At 34.2% G+C, this 20,712-nt stretch overlaps 2 protein-coding genes and 1 long non-coding RNA gene across 3 annotated transcripts; all 3 read right to left on the bottom strand.

The window, feature by feature from the left end:
- Positions 1-4,008: 4,008 nt before the first annotated feature.
- On the bottom strand, positions 4,009-17,690 carry LOC134254234 (uncharacterized). Its single transcript, XM_062736783.1, has 4 exons — positions 17,675-17,690; positions 17,178-17,285; positions 4,245-4,353; positions 4,009-4,118 (listed from the first exon to the last, which is right to left on the bottom strand). The coding sequence occupies exons 1-4, from the start codon at positions 17,688-17,690 to the stop codon at positions 4,019-4,021; spliced, it is 333 nt and encodes a 110-aa protein (XP_062592767.1). The 3' UTR covers positions 4,009-4,018.
- Positions 8,910-11,142, bottom strand: LOC134254229 (uncharacterized). The gene is made up of 4 exons (XM_062736778.1): positions 10,671-11,142; positions 10,217-10,403; positions 9,894-10,016; positions 8,910-9,078 (listed from the first exon to the last, which is right to left on the bottom strand). The coding sequence occupies exons 1-4, from the start codon at positions 10,846-10,848 to the stop codon at positions 8,946-8,948; spliced, it is 621 nt and encodes a 206-aa protein (XP_062592762.1). The 5' UTR covers positions 10,849-11,142; the 3' UTR covers positions 8,910-8,945.
- A 1,077-nt stretch (positions 17,691-18,767) lies between the features above and the next one.
- On the bottom strand, positions 18,768-19,168 carry LOC134254225 (uncharacterized). The gene is made up of 2 exons (XR_009989275.1): positions 19,047-19,168; positions 18,768-18,905 (listed from the first exon to the last, which is right to left on the bottom strand). It is a non-coding gene; the product is annotated as an uncharacterized LOC134254225 (long non-coding RNA).
- Positions 19,169-20,712: the final 1,544 nt, after the last annotated feature.

Below are 20,712 nucleotides of genomic sequence, written 5' to 3'. Positions count from 1 at the left end.
CTGCACCTCCCAGTTAATTCGATACACAAGGGCTCTACGTACGAACAATTTTAAATCGAGGATAGTACCTGTAGTTGACAAACAAATTGATGAAACAAGAATATCAATAGTCTCTTTCAAAGTCATCATTTCGCAAATTCTGTGGTCGATAAACCTATGTAATGAATTTGTCAGCATACAATATTTCGTTAATTCAAATGCTGATGGACATTTTCATTACATGATAATTGTTAGCCCATTATTTGTATACTACATTGTCTACGGATTTTCAGAATCCGTTTTTCCCCGATCATGACAAGAAGCACACTGTGGGTGTGACCAGTTGCAGAGCATGCTCACTCATTAATGGTACCTGATCCTTAGGTCCGCGTTTGCTCTGCTTCTGATTTGTATTGTTGCCTTTGACCTTAAGCTTATGCCTAGGTCACATTTAAGCCGATGGTCGGGCGACTAAATTTTTCTGGTCTTGTCGGCTGAAAGAACATGATCGGCCGATACAGTATCGGGCGACACGGAGTAGTCACATTAATTCCTAGGGACACCGATGACTTGGACAAATAACACAAAAAACTTTTTTCTTTAGAATTCAGCAATATTTTTTCATAGATCTATATTCAGATAGGTGACGTGAGTAATGTTTGCAAGGCAAAGTTGAAAATGTGTGCAAAATGTTGTGTGGAATTGCATAAAAATGACAAATGGTGCATATCTAAGCAGCAAATAATACTTTAGATTTCTTTATATCTTACGGATTAATTATTCATGTTATTTCCGTTCAAAAAATTTATATCAATCCATGCATCAAAATTTTGTTTGTGTTATGTATCCTTAAGTATAAGTCACATTATCCAGCGATGGGGTATACGATGAGAAAGCGATGCGTTTTTTTATGAAAATGGCATGATTGCCGGCCGGGCACCACTAGTGATCGGACGGTGACTGAGGCCATTTTGCGAATCGGTGGGGTCATCGGTAGGAAATAATTCGTAGTTAAAATTCTGCGATGTCTCCAACGATGCCTCACATCACTCCTCATCGGTAACTCATCATTAACACATCTTTCAAGGATCGGCCGATGTATGGCCGAGCATCGTCCAATATCCGTTGAATCAGAGGTCATCGGGGGGTTGAGTGGTGTTCAAGAGATAATTGCCGATCACCGGTCGATTTTCGACCAAACATTGGCCCGTAGTCGACCGACGTACGAACAATGTTCACCAATGTATAAGCGATGTAATATACATCGACCGATTATCCTGGAACATCGTTTTTTGATAAGCAATGCATCGCTGGGCCTTTGTAAGTCCGGCCGGCAACCACGCCATTTTTATCATAAAACGCATTGGTTGCCCATCGTATACCCATCACTGGATAATGTGACTGATACTTTAAGGACAACTAGGCCGATGTGGACCGATGTTGGAGCATCGCTAACACCACGGATTACCACCGATTACCACCGGTCTACGGCTACCGGCCGGGAAATGTGACCTAGGCATTACTAGGTTAAATATTCACAAGTCGGCCAATCGTCGTCCGATCATCGAGCTCTAAGCTACAGTTTGATTTTAACCGACGGCCGAAATTTTAAACACCCTTATTGTCCAACGACGGACAACCGACTTTATAAACTGACCGCCGATGGTCGGACGATGATCGAAGCTTGGTCGACGGATAACTTCAATTGAAGGAATCGGCCACCGACGCATAAAAAATTATAACTTGGACCGATGGACACAAAATTGGTCGGTCGACAAAAATAGAGGTCAAAATCGGCGAAGACAACGGCCGATGAACTGACGACTGTCACCCGAAGAATCCCATATTTGCTTCAAAACCCGTCGGCCGTTGGTGTTTTTTGGTAATGTGACTGGGGTTTTACCTATCACTTTCAACCAATGAAAAGTAATGACACTAGGGGTCATTCTATTTTTATCATTACTAAAGAAAGCACATGGTAAATAATAATGGTCGACTTTACAAGTAAAGACATCGAAAAACTCGTGGCTTAATGGGAAGGGGAAAAGGACTTGTGGAATATATCAAGCAGTGCATAGTACGGTGATAGACACTGCTATCAGAGCCTCATTCTCCATTTTTATTACTTTGACAGAGAGAAAAATGAACAACACGTAGTTTATTTACAATCTTATAATATATGTATTATCGTGAGTACAGGAAAGTATTATAATACAAAAGTATTATAATACTTGCATTATACTTCAAATCTCATCGTGTATACCGATCGTGTATACCGGCCTTTACGAAACGTAGTACATGTATGTTGCAACCACTATTGAAATAGTGGTTGAGAGTGCATTTCAATAACAAACATAGGTTGCAACCACTATTGAAATACGAACACTATTGAAATTATTATTTCAATAGTGGGTGAGAGTGCATTTCAATAACAAACATAGGTTGCAACCACTATTGAAATACTCATTTCAATAGTGGTTGAGAGTGCAGTTCAATAACAAACATAGGTTGCAACCACTTTTGAAATACGAACACTATTGAAATTATTATTTCAATAGTGGGTGATAGTGCATTTCAATAACAAACAAAGGTTGCAAACACTATTGAAATAACCATTTCAATAGTGGTTGAGAGTGCAGTTCAATAACAAACATTGGTTGCAACCACTATGGAAATACGTCTACTATTGAAATAATTATATCAGTAGTGGTTGAGAGTGCATTTCAATAACAAATAGGGATTGCAACCACTATTGACATAAGACCACTCACTATTGAAATATTATTACAATAGTGGTTGCGAGTGCTTTGAAATACGATCACTATTGAAATTATTATTTCAATAGTGGGTGAGAGTGCATTTCAATAACAAACATAGATTGCAACCACTACTGAAATAATCATTTCAATAGTGGTTGAGAGTGCATTTCAATAACAAACATTGGTTGCAACCACTATTGAAATACGTCCACTATTGAAATAATTATTTCAATTGTGGTTGAGAGTGCTTTTCAATAACAAACAGGTTGCAACCACTATTGAAATACAACCAATTTTGAAACTTTAGAGTTGTTTTATGTTTTACTTTTTTGTAGAAATTTAGATTAATTCACGGACACTTTTTATTAAACTCACCTACCTTTAATTCAAACATGTATGCAAATGTTATAAGCAAGCTCCCGCTGAATCTGGCCGAATCGGCGAAAACAAACAGACAATCTATCAATATGCATGTATGCAATTTTGAATTAATTTTGTTATATAAAATTCATTTTTGTCATTGATTTTGAAAGGAAAGGATCATAAATACATTTAGATGTAGAAATTAGAATATCTATATTGAACAAAGGAAAGAAGACTGATAATTTTGTGTATAAATCTTTCTTATGAAAATACATGTATGGTTATTTTTAATAAAAAGAATATAGAATATAACTAAATTGTCGCGCATATTCATGAGATTACCTACACTACAAATATAGATAAAGTGTAGTAAAGACAACGTCTACTCGTCAAGACATTAAAAAGCAATATTTCTAGGGAAGTTAGTATTAGGCTTATTACAACTGTACATGTAGGTTTTATTTCGATAGTGATTAAAATGTGGTGGTGTTTTGCAACAATTTTTGAAATAATCATTCACAAGTAGACAAAGTCGTAGTTTTAATAGTAAACTCAATAAATGAATTTAAAGTGTTGAAGAACATAAATATAGTGGTTGCAACCTATGTTTGTTATTGAAATACACTCAACCACTATTTACATATTTTTTTCAATAGTGGTCGTATTTCAATAATGGATGCAGCCTATGTTTGTTATTGAAATGCACCCTCAACCACTATTGAAGTAATTATTTCAATTATAGTGGACGTATTTCAATATTGGTTGCAACCATGTTTGTTATTGAAATGCATTCTCAATACTATTGAAATAATTATTTCAATACTGGTCGTATTTCAATAGTGGTTGCAACACATGTACATGATTAAAATACAAAAACAGCAATACTGATACATGTATAATACGTCAATGCAAACAAATTAAAATGGTGGCGGTGTCGTTGTTCCAGCACACTGTTCAGTGGTCAGTTTTATATGTCCATGGTACCAAACAGCGTTACATCCATTACAATAGTCAGCCCTAAACGAAGGAAGTATTATTCAATTTAACGGGTTTCACTTCATGATAGTTTACAATGAAACGTTTATCATCATTTATTTATACAATACAATCTAACAGGTTAATATTTGTACATGCTTTACTTACACACAGTGAGCATTTGGATACGAACACTTGGCAACCTCACATGGGCTGACGAAACATTGGAAAATCTGTCCAACACAGCCTCTCAAAGAGGCTGCAGAGGAAACAGACGCTAAAGGAGAAAAAAAATAACGTGCATTTATGTCTGAGATAAAAAAAATATCAGAGGAGATCAAAGCTCGGGAGAAAATGGCGACTTTTTAAATGAAGGGTTTTTGTATTCTATTTTTATACTCCTTTTTACACCCGTTACTGCTCCTATACCAAAGAATAAATTCAATGAGATTCTTCCAGAATCTTTGGAATTTATACCTACCTCTATTTTACGTTTCGATCAAATATATATTTGGGGTTTCCCATGGGAAAAAAACCACATGATGGCATGTCTTTTTTAACATATCATTGGGGGTCTCATTTCTTTTTTGTAACTGCTTACTAAATATACTTTACGGAGACCTTTTATATAATGCGTCCTAGCTTTGATAGAATCTTGATTACATAGTGCTATTCTGCCCATCTTATTTTACGTTTTGATATTTAGTGTTTCCCACTGCAAAATATGAACCTTATTACCTCCATTCGGAACGGGGATAAAATTTTGTAAGCTCATTTCTCACAGTTCTTCTAGACCATTATGTGTAGTACTTTATTATAACATTGAAAGAAAATGATAGATGAAGAAGTTAAACGAGTACATTTAATCAAACCATTTTGTTAAAAATGATATTATTACCGAGAGATGATTCAATGCAGGCTGAGTAAAAATGGTGTGAAGTAAAATGCAACAAAAATGAACATTACATACCTGAAAATAAGACACAGAAGGCAAAGACGCAGAACCCCCTCATTTTGATCACAACTACGTCTGGTGTGTACTGTCTACTAGTAAAACTGATAAGAAAATCTTTTATCTACTGTTCAGTGTTGACATCACGATCTTTTTATGTCATTTGTAATCCAACATATACCCATATAGATCCCCTAAGCAGAAAATTCCTCAAAATCATATATGTCAGTTTTAAATATATATTTTTTTTTACATTTCAAGTCATCAAAGTGAATTTGGGCTACCAAACAGATATTGACGTCGCGCACGGTGTTGGTGTCAAAAAGTCAATAATTACTATTACGGCGGCATTTGCACTATTTCCATAATTTTAAAACAATTCAATATATGAAAACTATATATCATTCGGTTGGTGATTGTATACTAAACACATTTTAACAAAAATTTTGAGCAAAAAATTCCAATTATCAAATATATTAAATCGACTATTCAATCAATTACGTCAAAAACGCATGTAGATAGGTAACAGGAGCGTCGCACACGCAATAGCAAAATGTTGATAATTTCCATAAAACAAACAATACAAACATAACATTTAGCAGAAAAGTTCAAAATCTGATGTAAATGATATAAAGATTTACAATTGTGATGTTGTTTAATCCGAATACTGTGAACGCCTTGTTCAAATTGCAAGACAGCGATGTAGATAAGCGTTATCCGAAGAAATATGGAAGGAATACGAAATGTCATCGGTAACTTAAAAAAATAATTTCATGAGCAAAATCAATTTTGAAATGGCATGTCAATAATCTTTTTTGTGTGCAAGGAATTATATTTTAAATTAGACTGATATTTTGTGTCGATATGTATGTTGGGAGTGGGTTTCTGATATTAAGCCGATTTATTGTGGGGACATTGACTAAGATGGTGTGTCACAAAGTTTGGAGGTTCAATGTCGCAAAGTTTTTAAGATTCGTAAAATGGCAAATTTTTTAATGCTGGATGAAAAATTGATGTTGAAAATTATTACAAATTCTACAAAATGTTGCCACGTTATTAAGGAAAATATCTCTAGACAGAATTTTAACTTTCGGTGCCTTAAATTTTAATAATAATTGCCGTGTTACATGTATGTACTACATGTAGCTATACGTCACAACTGAATTTGACGGCAAAAATGTCACGTTTAAATGCTACACTCCAGCAATGACCTACATTTTAAGAATTCATTTTTCTAATTTGGCACCAAACAACGTTTAATACAAAATGTGCAAAATCAAAACTTTATTTAGATATGAAAATGAATTGATTCTATAAAGAAGTGTTTGTTTTAGAGGCTTTTTACAATGTCAACGTAAATGTCACACATTGTCCAAAAGTAACAAATCTTACTATAATTGTATAAATGTGGTAACATTGATCATATGTGTGGTCATTGAAAATTCACATATTGAAAATTAAAGGTATATTCCAAAATAATTTCAATAGAATGGTGAAAAAATCCTAACAAAAATGAAATGTCAAAATAAATGTCACAGACGTAAAAATTTGGCGTTTTGACGTTATTAGGCTCAATGCATAAAATGTTATGTAAAGCGTCAATATATTTTTCTCTCTCCAAAACTTACTCTTAATATTATCGCTGAAGAGCCTGATATGGATAAAAGAAAAACATACCAATAATGGTTAATTAGGAGAATAATTCAAGTTTTAAAAGTTGTACTTATATATAAAGTAAAACATGTGCAGTGTTTACTTGTACACTGTATCAGTGCATATCCTTGTCAAAATCTGTACAAAAGTACCTATCAGAGTTCGAATTAAGACACGAAAAGAAAATCACACAAACCAAAATTGATGCAAGGATATGATTTCAAATTTGAATTAACTCCCAGTAAAGTGTGTCAACTCTATTTTATGCTGGTATAAACTGTTCTATACATGACGAGTTTACATTGAATAGTCTAATATTGAATAAGTGTAAGGGGTTGCTGGAGGTGAGTACAAATGTATCAGATTTTATTACAAGATGGGATGGGAATTAACAAATAATAATTCAATGCTAAATCAGCAACATATCTACAACGTACAATTTACTGAAAACAAAGGACAGGTTCTAGGGCCTACTGATATGATATGGAATTGTTTTGAATTTATCTCAATAAAATAAAAAGCATGTAAATTCAAAATGCCATGTTGAACAAAATTCGTTATTTCTACCAAGTTTTTTTTTAATGAGGCAAACCCTGCTTATATTTTCCTCCTGTAATATGCATGCAAAAGAGTGCAGAGAATTTAATTACACGTGTTTTCAATTACTTGAATTATTTAATTGGCGGCATTACTGGGTTTTTATTTTTTTCTCCATAAAAAATGTAAGCAAAAAAGTAACGTCAAGTAAATTTTTTAGAACTTCACGTAAAATAACGTCATTTTGACGTTACCGAAACTGACACCAACACCGTGCGCAACGTCATTGGATTCCTTAACTTCATAAAAACCCTTAGATTATGAAGATATACAGCAGGTTCCAGTAAATGCTCTACCAAACCTATTTCTTTACTCCTCACTTAAATATTAACAGTAGTGAAGGGGAAGGATCAGGAGTACTTTGCAACAATATATTCGAGAAGACAAATGGTATAAATCAAATACTTAAAAAAAAAATAAGAATATTCATATGTATTTTTTGAATATTTTTTTTCTTTAATATTTATTTATTTCGTCTTAATACAAATATACAGTATCATGTGTTCTCCAGATCAAGAGAAAGTGGATTTTATTAACTTTTTTTTATCTAAAAGTAAAAACCTAAAATCATTCCCATTCTATCGGATTTTGTGACAACTCATTATTATCGAATCATAAATTAAGATTTTAAGAGTATAAATATATGTATATATATAATAATATCTCTATGTATGTATACTGTGGTTAGGTATGATATCTGACTCAGGTAAAAATGCACTACTCACTCATAGTATCTTCCATAAAAATCAAAGTATTGTAGACTTTGTTACAATATATCCATGTTTGTAGAAAAATTATAATTTTCAAACTTTAGATCTTGATCACAGTATGTTCTATAGCCAGATGGCAACATGGAAACTACATTTTCTACTTCGGCTTTATTGACCATTCTATATTATGTGATTTAAAACACTTTGAACAGATTAACCAATGTGAAAATCTATGTTAACGCTTTATGAATCAACCAGATTTTGCAAAATATAATTAGATTGACTTTGGCATATAGTGTGTAGTTTATGTTCGATAATTCATATTGCATGTTCAACATTAATGTTGCTTTCCTTTTGAAGAAATAATTCAATGATTTGTTTTCATACTCCGTCCTGTGTCTCACAAGTTTCATGACATTTGATACGTGTACTTGCAGACATGTTGCATTTCCTTTTTTTCATTCTTTTTTATTATCAATAACTTAAATCAGAGCCGTACGCACCACTTGAATCGACACCAAGGCGACTACATCTTGCTAATTTTACGTCAATGACCAATGAATGATCGGAACTGTGACATCCGGGTTAATCAAGGTCGAAAGAGATACTTCGCCAGTTCTTGAAAACTGACACGGACTGTAATATGACTCTGTCTTTTCACAACTTGTCAGATGTATGTTGACACAAGAGACTGGGGATTTCCATCGTTTATCGTGAATAAGACACAGGGTGTTCTTTTCTTCTTGACGAATCAAAAGATTGACGTCATAATGGTAAAAACCGAAAAGTGCTCCGTCATTGCCAAATTGAGAATGCTGAACAGTAAGAGATATTTGTACCGATGTTAAGACCACCAATGACAATTACACAATAAAAATCCTGAGTGCACACAATAGTTGAATTTTTATTGAAAATGGTGCATCAATTAATTGACATTTTTAATTAACAATTTTCTTTTTAATCTTTACAAGAACAATAACTCTGTAGGTAGAAATCGTCAAACTCGAAGTACGGGGGTGCTGTCAAGTCAATCACGAGCAGGGAGTGGAGGGCCTTCTCCTGTTCACAGTTCTTACAGTTACCTCCAGGTCTAGATTAAAAAAGGCAAAATATGGTCAAAACTTCCTGATTGTAAATACACAATGAAAACACATGGAAGGCATATATTTAAAGACTTTGAGCTCCCAGTACAGTAACTTTGCTATAGATTTAAAATTCTATCTGTTATTACAAGCATGGGACAGAATGACAGAAAAACTCCCCTTTCAGCGAAAGCAAACACTGAATTTTTGTGAACGACCAATTCTTCCGCATCGTTTACAAAGGACATGGAACAAATCATTTAATTTAACAAACTTTTTTGTACTTTAAAAAAAGTCCGTTTCGATTTCAAGAAGATATTTATCATTTTAAGCAAATTCAGTTTATTTTATGAAAGATGGTAATTTGCAAAGAAGACAAAAATTGAGTAAAGAGAAACTCAAACGAGTTTTTAACGACGTATTTAAAGAAAATTTAAGTGTATGTATGTTTTGAATGATTTATTTGTGGAAAAAGGTCATATTTGAAATTGAAAGATGACTTTGTTGAAGAAAGAAAAAAAAAAGAAAGAAGAAATCGTAAGGGCAGGGTGTATTTTTTTTAAAAATTCAAATATATATTGGATTTAAACGGTCCTTTAATTTTCTTTGCACAAACTACTCTATCCAAATACACGGAAGGGTAAATACCTATTCGTTAAACTTTATCTCTGATATAAACTTAAAAGTTAAAATATCAAAATTGACACTCGCCTCAAAGAGCGAGGAACAATATTAACAGTCTATTTTTTAATACCGTTAGATTTGAATGTTTTTTTTTTCGCGCATTGAACAGGTGCGTGAGAAATCTAGATGGACTACTTACACACATCTCCCCCTGGGTATGAATTGATACATGGGGTCTGGTTGACTGTCGGGGAAATGGACGATATAACGAGGTACTCCTCTCGTGTTATTTAAGACAGGAGGGAAAATCAAATCACGAGATCTGAAAAGTAAAGATGGAAAAAGTAGAGGAAATTATATATGAACTTGATCCATATAGGAATATATATGTCATATCGTTTAATCACTTAATTTAATGTTAAATTTAAAACAAAAAATCGTGACGTTCAACATTTAATTTTAATCATTCGTAAATAATCTTTTAAAGATAAACTAAAAATAGAAATGTTTACATTTACTTACGTAGGACAACAATGGTCACCGTCATGATACCCCGAATAATAATAATTACTAGAACTTTTTAAACGCGAGGAATAGCCGTAAGGTTTCCTGAACTTTTTCTGCCATACAGGACTCTTACTGGTGCGGCTTGTGTAGGCGTTTAATTCTTTTAGCTTCATTTGCAGCTCATTCTTTGTGAAAAATATTCCTGTGTGAAATATTTACATTCAGTAAATTATATATAAAATTTTTTAAAAAATGTATAGACTCTTGAAGGATCTAAATGAGCAAGTTAAAAACCCAGTCAATTCGCATTTATTGATCTGACATACATGTATACTTTGACACTTTCTAAGTAAATCTAATGACGGTTGTAAGTACTAGAATCATTTATGAATATATCACTATCTTTAAAATCTGAAAAGTTCTTTGACTGGAAGATCAGACTATTTTAAAATGTAATTAACTTACGAACCCCGATATAAATGCCGTATCTTTTCATACGGAATCCCGGCACACGTTCCTGCGAAGCACCGACTGTTCTCCGGACTGGAAATTTTTAGTTCTGGATTTTTCATCTTCGCTGTATGAATTTGAGAATCAACAATAGTTACTACACACAGAAGGAATATGCAGCGGCAGGTATTTGTCATTTTACAAGGTGGTTGCTTTTCCTCCAAAAACACGTGCTGGTTGATGGTCACTTTGATACAAAATGCGTCACTTTGTTTTCAGTTTTAAATAAAGGGGTCGAAAATTTAATGATGTTTATTCCTCTTGTTGGCTTAATTAATTATAACCACGTCCTCAGGCCGTCACGGAGGAAACTGGATAAAGAAATGTTGCGGTATGTTGTCGCGGTATACGTAAGGCAAACCCTGGAGATTTAGGAAAGGCTATATTTAAACCATGGAAAATGAAATATAGGGCATGGTCCATATCTGTCTTGGTTATTTAACAATAAAAGAAAACATTTCTTTTACGGTAAAAGAAAAGATTTCTAAACTACTTCCGTGTTGCACCCCTATTCAGGTTATTCCACGGATAATGTACCCATTTGACAACTGCTTCAAGGTCTTTAATCGTGATCAGAGATCGCGATCTAAGACGTAAAAATAATACGTATATACCTGATCAGTCACGACAATCAATGTACCATCATTAAGAACCATGGTCCTTTAAGGCATGAAGAGTAAGGCTTTCAAATTGTAACATTTATTTCTTTATTTAAATAAATCGGAAATTCAACATTTTAAATAAGGAAATTAACCTTTAAACATGGAAATAAAATATTTTTAGTGAAAAAAAATATGCTAACCATAAGTAAAGATTGTGCCCTTGTCCTCTAAATCGGTTAACAGGTTTACCTGTAATATCAACAGGTTTTTCTGTATACATGTACCTGATGAAAAAGAAATTGCCGTAGTACCAACCGTTTTGTGGCATAATCTGTCCCCTACATGTTAACATGCAACATAATACGGTTACCGTAATCCAAACATCAAAAACAAATGGTCAAAATTATTCATGCCCAGGGACATATGGGGGAGGTCATGTCACATTCATACATTTTATGAAAAATGAAAGCCCCAACACCAAGCATTCAAAATTATGGACAGGGTTAGGATATTTCAAAAGAAGGTCAAATTTCAAGGTCAGTGTCAAAGGGTTATCCACTGTTTGTGAGTGGGATAGCTCTTTTATGCAACCCGCGACAGGAACTATATTCCCTGAGGGCTTGCCCGAGGGGAATAGTTCCTGTCAAGGCTTAGATGAAAGAGCTACCCCACCCATAACCAGTGGATAAGCGTTTTATTATACTGATATATATTATAATTTCTGAGTCTATTGATTTATCGCTTGAAATCAAAATTGGCGGCAAAAATTGCATGAAAATCTTCTGAGGGGTGGATAGCAAAAACTATACCCCGGGGTTTAGCTTCCTATGCGTGGAAATTTTCTGACTATGAAAAAGTTGTCAATTTACCTTCTTAACTTTATACAGGAAACATTTTAACAGAAGTATAATAATTGTTCATACCCAAGAAAGGTCTTGCTTGAAGGAATACACACGTGATATATGAAACCCCAAAGAACAAGCTAATTCAGAGAATTTGTGTCCCCCGCTTAGGGAAAAAGTAAACCATGCGCAGTTCGGGGGGAGGGGGGGGGGTCGGATCCCCTTGACTGAATTTATAGAATTATTAAATGTATACATGTATACTGAAGCAAATAAAATATGCCAACATGGATATAAAGATTTCATTGCTTATTCTTTATTATGTGTATAGAAGATTCTTTTAATTAATATGGAATATTTATCACACTGTAATGATGATTTTATGAGTTTGTACAAGCCAGACCTCATAAATTTTTCATTTCACATGCTTAATACTATCATTTAGTAAAAAAAAAAAGTATTTCGAAAAAAAAAATGGATCGTCCGGAATGCGAACCCGGGACCTCTCACACATGAAGAGGGAGACATACCACTAGACCACGGAGCCTCTGTTATTTAGCGTGAATAATATGCAAATATGAAGTCACATAGATGTAAATATTCACGTTCGATATTGTCAAAATTTTACACAATGCATGGTGTCTAATAAACCTTTATAATCTATTAAACAGTTCTAATAGATGTAATAAGAATATTAAGTCCACCGAGAACCTGTTTTATACGTAATGACTCTCCTCATGCCCCTGTGCTAAAAATAGCGACATGTAATAAGGCCATTCCAAGTTTTTCCTCTGTTTAGCGTCCACTCATCTTTCAAAAACCTACCTACCTATTCGCAAAAAACACACAGGCCAAAACATAAAACACAGGCTTCAAAGTCATAAAAATGACGCCCTTCAAATGATTTGATCTAAATACACTGCTTTATTAGAAGAAATTTCTATTCTTAAGCAAAAACAAGTGATTAAATGCTTAAAATACACCCAATATATCTTACTCTACAGAATTATTTGGAGAAATTGACAAAATAAAAAAAAATTCGACTAAATTAATCAATTTCAAATTTTGTGTGTTTTTTCTTATATTGGGTGTCAAAAACCAAGGCGCACGCGGACGCTAAACATAGAAAAAACTTGGATTGGCCTAAATACTAATAAAACAAACGGGGCGGGACACTTTGAGAGGGGTGAGAGAGGTCCTAGGGAGTTTTGATATAAAATTACATAGCAAAAGCTCAAAATCTTCTTGAAATATCGCCCGGAAATGATGGTGTTTCATACAGAGAGAATGTACAAATTTACGACCTAGAACTTTGACCTTTTGACGTCAAAATCAATAGGGGTCTTTATTAGGCCACAGGGAGTTGTTATGTAAAATTTCATTGCAAAAGCTAAAAGGGTTCTCGAGATATCGCGCGGAAACGAAAGTGTTCTAACAGACAGAATTTGCTTATTTATGACCTTGACCTTTGACCTCAAAATCATAGGGGTCTTCCTTAGGCCACAGGGAGTTGCTATGCAAAATTTCATTGCGAAAGCTCAAAGGGTTCTCGAGGTATCGTGTGGAAACGAAAGCGTTACAGACAGACAGAAAGACGGACGGACGGACATACCCAAATTAATATCCCCCACTTTTCAAGCAGGGGACAATAAACGTTATGATCATGTTCAAAGAAGGCAAAACTACTAGATCAAGGTAATAGAGTCAAAATTCTTGGGCTTGTCACAGAAAATACCTGTGTGAAATATCAAAACCCTTGTACACTGTACAGACCGTTCAAAGTAATGGCAAAAGTTTTACAAAAATGGGTCAAACTCCAAGGTCAAGAGGTCATGTCACATGGAATGCGTACATTTCTGAATTCTGAAATTAGCTGTAGAACTGTAGCTCTCCGAAAAAAATATTTTGACAGACAGGAGAGCTACGGTGCCACCCATTGTAAAATCTGTATATTTATTGCGCACAAAACGTTGCGCGTCGTTCTGAATTAATTCTTCCAAATTCTTACCCACTCGCGAAAAAGACAGATTCATAAAAATTCCTTACTTCTCTATGAAGTACTCCCGTAGTTGACACCTGCAAGAAGTCCGTAGGACCAAATTATTTTGCAAGCCAAAATGGCAGTATAAGTAGACGATATTTTTGATGATCTCAATTTCAGGGCCAGGAGGTCTATTAACAACAAAGAATGTTTTGTTGAGGAAACCGTGAAAAAATATGTTAGGAACACACTGTTAGTAATATTTTGAGATGACAGTTTAAAATCATGGAGAAATCAATCGAGAAACGGCACACTTTTTGTGCGATAAATATACAGTTTTTTTTCAATGAGTGGCACTGTAGCTCTCCGGTATATTTGTCAAACTATTTTTTTCGGAGAGCTACAGTTCTGCAGCTCTTCTGAAATACAAAAGCCATAGTTTCAACCGATCGAAAATTAAGGAAAAGGTTACAAAGTTTTTGTGGACAAATAGAAACAACAAATAAACAGAAATACGGACGTGCAGGGCAAACACTAAATGCCCCCGAATTATCAATTACAATGGCATAAAAATAACGCATTTTTTATTTATTTTCGTTTCAAACAATCTCGACACAACAGTTGTAACATAAAAGGGAGATGAAAGGGAGTTCACAGGTACAGGTAAGACTCAAGATTTCTCTCTTATAATGTATAGTGGGAGATTTTTTTTTGGAGCGATTATTTTGGGGTTTTGAGGATTTTTTCATATTGTTCACATGATGAATATGTGTAATAAATATAATTTGTGAAAAAATGTCAAATAAGCCCTGGGGTTGAATATCGGGGGGGGGGGGGTTCCTGTCCACAAGTACCTGTGAGGGAGATGAATTAAAATTAAGTATACAATGCATGTAATGCAAGTCAAAGCATTCAATTCAAAGCATCCCAACTTGTTGAACTTCTTTCAGTGCAAACATTGAATCGCGCCCGTAGAAAGAAATGGGGAGGGGGGGGTTAGATCTACGCTACAATGTACAATGCCTATATTATGTCTATCTTTGCAAAAAAACAAGCTAATTCAGAGAATCTGTGTCCCCCGCTTAAGGAAAAAGTAAAACATGCGCAGTTCGGGGGGGGGGGGGGGGTCCGTCCGGGACTTGAACTCGGTACCTCTCACATGGGAGGCGAGAGACATTCCACTAGACCACGGAATCGCTTTACGTGAAGACAAGTATATGCAGAAGTGAAGTCACATACATGTATACTAGTATATTCATTTTCGGTATTGTCAAAATTTTACACAATCCATGGTGTTTGATCTATTTAGCCTTTATTAAACAGTTCTAATAGATATAATAAGAACATAAAGTCCGCCGAGAAGCTGTTTTATACGCAATAACTCTCCTCATGCCCTGTGCTAAAAATAACGACATTTAATACTATAAATACCAATAAAACAAACGGGGCGGGGCACTTTGAGAGGGGTGAGAGAGGTCCTAGGGAGTTTTGGTATAAAATTACATTGCATAAGCTTGAAATCTTCTTGAAATATCGCCCGGAAATGATAGTGTTACACACAGACAGAATGTATAAAATTACGACCTTGAACTTTGACCTTTTGACCTCAAAATCAATAGGGGTCTTCATTAGGCCACAGGCACAGGCACCTGACATTACTTATTTTTCTTTTAATAAAAAAAAAATATACCCTTACCTTATTATAAGGTAAGGGTATATTTTTTTTTATTAAAAGAAAAATAAGTAACGTCAGGTTTATTATAAGGTAAGGGTATTTTTTTTATTAAAAGAAAAATAAGTAATGTCAGATGCCTGTGCCACAGGGAGTTGTTATGTAAAATTTCATTGCAATAGCTCAAATGGTTCTAGAGATATCTTGTGGAAATGAAAGTGTTATAACAGACAGAATTTGCATATTTATGACCTTTACCTTTGACCTTTTGACCTCAAAATCAATAGGGTTCTTCTTTAGTCCATAGGGAGTTGCTTTGCTAAATTTCATTGCAAAAGCTCAAAGGGTTCTCGAGATATCGTGTGGAAACGAAAGCGTTACAGACAGACAGAAAGACGGACGGACGGACGGACAAACCCAAATTAATATCCCCCACTTTTCAAGCGGGGGACAAAAAAGCCTTTCATGGTGATCATTTTTTTAAGCAGGAGGTCCAATATACAATTATGTTTTAACTTTTAAGGCATAATTAATCTCTACCCGTGAAGTAAATTAAGACTTTGCAAAATGTAAAAATTAATTACTACTCCTAACATCTAACTGATTAATGCAAAAAATAAATATATAGGTGTCTTCTACAATGAAGCGCATTGAAAAGATTTTTCCGTTTGAATGGAACGTTTTGAACCATCTTTGGAACATTGATTGTCATGCCAATTTCTTCAGAAAGAAAAACAAGAGGCCCATGGGCCACATCGCTCACCTGAGTAATGGCCATTTTCTTATTTAACAGATCCCCCCCCCTTTGTAATACTGTAACTATCTTGACCTTGCCCAATCCCCAGGGGTCATGGTTTGAACAATTTAGAATCTACACTATATATCCAGGATGCTTCCACTTAAGTTTCAGCTTATCTGGCCCAGTGGTTTTTGAGAAGATTTTAAGAGATTTCCTATATATTTATACGTAAAACTTGGATTCCCTATTGTGGCCTTGCCCTATGCCGGGGTCACGCTTGAACAATTTAAAATCTACACTATCCCCAGGATGCTTCCCTATAAGTTTAGCTTTTCTGGCCCAGTGGATCTTGGGAAAAAGATTTTGAAGAAATTTCCATAATATGGAGTCTCAACTAAATTTTGATTTGCCTCAACTATTTTTTTATTCAAACATCAACTTTTTAAGTTTTGTTTATAAATGGCTCCTGCATCACCTTACAAAAACCTATTCTGAAGCAAACATTTGAATTGACAAAATTTTACTTTTCAAAGTTGAGCAAAATAGAGTTAAATTTGTTAAAGGAAAATAATGAAATTCCAGATGGAGTTGTTTTCACTAGAATTATTTTTCTATTTTAAATCTCCTTACCTGCATTGTTGATACACGGCGGGGAATCTACGTCATCGTATGGGATTAGGACACACAAAAATGAAGGACAAATGCTCCGCTTCGATGTAAGAAATTGATATTTTTGCACTTATAAAGAATGGATATTAAATCAGTATCCTGCCTAAAGTATGCCAAAGAACGTCAACTACAATATATATTGTACGTTTGTTCGTGATAGTATCTTATTGCTCCAAACACTTCGACACAGTTTGAAAACAAGTGAGAAAAACAAGTGAGAAAAACCCGGGATGTGGAGCACACATTTTTAAAATTCGACCTATTATTCGCATGTCCAGATGTACTAGACAATTTATTCTTCCGCGTTTACACTAGAACTAATATTTTAAAAAATCCAGATTTGTTTAATAGTTTATTATGCTTTAATTATCCAAGAAAAAAGTATAAATCATTTTGTTTTCAGAAATGATGTAGGGCACACCAACACTAAAACGGATATGGGACACACAATAAGTTACTTTCAAATTGAAACATCGAGCATTCATATCTTAATGTTTCCATTTAAATGACTGCTGTTTGGTAGTATATAAACAACGACTCTTCCACTGTATCATTCAGTACATTTATTTGTTATTGCAATAACTATTTCAATCGTGGTTGAGAGTGCTTTTCAATAACAAACAGGTTGCAACCACTATCGAAATACGACTACTTTTGAAACTATAAAGTTGTTTTATGTTTTACTTTTTGTAGAAATTCAAATTAATGCACGGACACTTTTTATCAAACTGACCTACCTATAATTCAAACATTCAAACATGTATGCAAATGTTATCAGCAAGCTCCCGCTGAATCTGGCCGAATCGGCGAAAACCAACGACAATCAATCAATATACACGTATGCAATTTTGTATTAATTTTGTTAAATAAAGTTCATTTTTGTCATTGATTTTTAAAGGAAAGGATCATAAATATATCTAGATGTAGAAAATAGAATAGCTATATTGAAAAAAAGAAATAAAACTGATAAATTTGTGTATAAAACTTTCTGATGAAAATATGGTTATTTCAATAGAACTAAATTGTCACGCATATTCATGAGATTACCTACGCTACAAATGTAGATAGCAAAGCAAACGTCTACTCGTCAAGACATTAAACAGCAAAATGCCTTGCAGTGTGGCTGTGTTATTGGATCAATTATAAGCATCTATCAAAATAATTATTTAAATCAGTTTTGAAATCATTACTTCAATCACTATTGAAAACGTTATTTCAATAGTGAACATAGTTTCAAGTATAGTGGTTGCAACCTATGTGTGTTACTGAAATACACTCTCAACCACTATTGACATAATTTTTTCAATAGTGGTCGTATTTCAATAATGGTGCAGCCTACGTTTGTTATTGAAATGCACTCTCAACCATAATATTCGTTGAAATAATTATTTCAATACTGGTCGTATTTCAATAGTGGTTGCAACCTATGCTTCTTATTGAAATGCTCTCTCTCTCTCAACCACAATTGAAATAATTATTTCAATAGTGGTCGGTATTTCAATAGTGGTTGCAACACATGTACATGATTCAAAAAAACAAAACAGCTTCAACAGCAATATTGATACATGTTTAATACGTCAATAAACATATTAAAATGGTGGCGGTGTCGTTGTTTAGGCACACTGTTCAGTGGTTAGTTTTGTATGGCCATGATACCAAACAGCGGTACATCCATTGCAGTAGTCAGCCCTAAACAAAAAAGTATTATTTTCCACTTTACGCTAAGAATTTAACGGGTCTCACTTCAGGATAGTTTACAAAGAAACGTTTATTATCATTTATTTATACAATACAATCTAACAGGTTAATATTTGTACATGCTTTACTTACACACAGTGAGCATTTGGATACGAACACTTGGCAACCTCACATGGGCTGACGAAACATTGGAAAATCTGTCCAACACAGCCTCTCCTAAAAGAGGCTGCAGAGCAAACTGACGCTAAAGGAGAAAAAATAACGTATATTTATATCTGAAATAAAAAAAATATCAGAGGAGATCAAAGCTTGGGAAAAATTGACAATTTTTTAAATGAAGGATTTTTGTATTCTATTTTTATACCCCTTTTTACACCCGTTACTGCTCCTATACCAAAGAATAAATTCATTGAGATTCTTCCAAAATCTTTTGTTCTTATACCTACCTCCTTTTTACGTTTCGATCAAATACATATTTGGGGCTTCCCATGGGGAAAAAAACCATGGCACTGTCTTTTTTTTAACATATCATTGGAGGTCTCATTTCTTATTTGAAACTGCTGACTAAGTATATTTTAAAGCTGACATGAATTCTTAAAAACGCAACATTTTCATCTATGTACGACTTGTTTCATACCAACGATAGCCGTATTCCGCCATATTTCTTTCAGATACCTTGTCTCATTGTAACGATGTATACCCCAATGCGCTCGTTACAGTTGAATGATTTTTTGGTTTGGGTATCGACTTGTGCACATCTCCGATGGTAAAGCATATATGAGAACACATAAGGAGATCAAGACATTTCAAAACCACAATAAACAAAATAATAATCATATTTCTGAATAATTATTGATTTGAATCAAAAGAAAAAAAATGCAAGTTTGCTGAGAAATTTAGATGCACGAGTACGTATTTTTACAGTGCGCCATTTATGCAGAATAAACTTGAAATAAAAAGCAGTAAAATCTGCAAACACATTTTGAAATTATTATCATTTGAATGGCACAAAACAACCAACGTCTTTGATTTGCAGCCCCTATGCAATTGGTGCATATCGAGAAAACGCCTCGAACGCTGTAAACGTACCCATACCTGGTAATAAGGTTACTGCATCGGTTCGAAGATGTGCACAAGTCAAGTGATATACACCCTGAATTCCATTTATTGAAATATGCATCACAAAAAAGAAATAAACTCCGTAAAAGCTCAATAGTAAACACACTGTGATTACTCCGTACAGACAAGCACATCGATACACCTAGTCCGTGCTGATCAGATTTTGGTCAGGGAAAATATCACAAGTGGAAAGAGAAGTTATTTGGTATTTGCGCGGCTGAAGGGGGGTATTATAACTGCTGTTCATAGGCTATAATTGTGAATTGTCTATCTGCATGTAGTTCTAATATACATTCTATACAAAGTCATGTATATAGTCTGCAGTTGGTTTGCGTCGCAAAATTCATTTGTCAATTATAACTGATAATTGTAGTACTAATCTCAAATCTAAACCAAGTAATTTGATGTACGGTAATTATTTACTTCAAATCTTAAAAGCAATTAACCAGAATACAATTTTTATGTGTACATAGATCTATACCTTCTTTAACACACAAACACACGAAGAAATGCCATCCCCTGTTCAGATTGACATTTAGGCATTTGATATTTTAGGCGGGGGGGGGGGGTGCAAAAATAATTGACATGACCGTAATCTAAATATTCTTGCAAGATCGACAGACATCTCTGCCGAATTCAATTTTGAATTTTTTTTTTTTTAAATGTGTCACTCCGACCA

This window comes from Saccostrea cucullata, unplaced genomic scaffold, assembly GCF_032062105.1.
Source record: "Saccostrea cucullata isolate Sc308-1 unplaced genomic scaffold, CSIRO_AGI_Scuc_v1 ctg4070, whole genome shotgun sequence".
In the NCBI taxonomy this organism is placed as follows: Eukaryota; Metazoa; Mollusca; class Bivalvia; order Ostreida; family Ostreidae; genus Saccostrea; species Saccostrea cuccullata.
The sequence above is the reverse complement of the archived record's forward strand: the minus strand, read 5'-3'. Positions and strand labels throughout refer to the sequence as shown.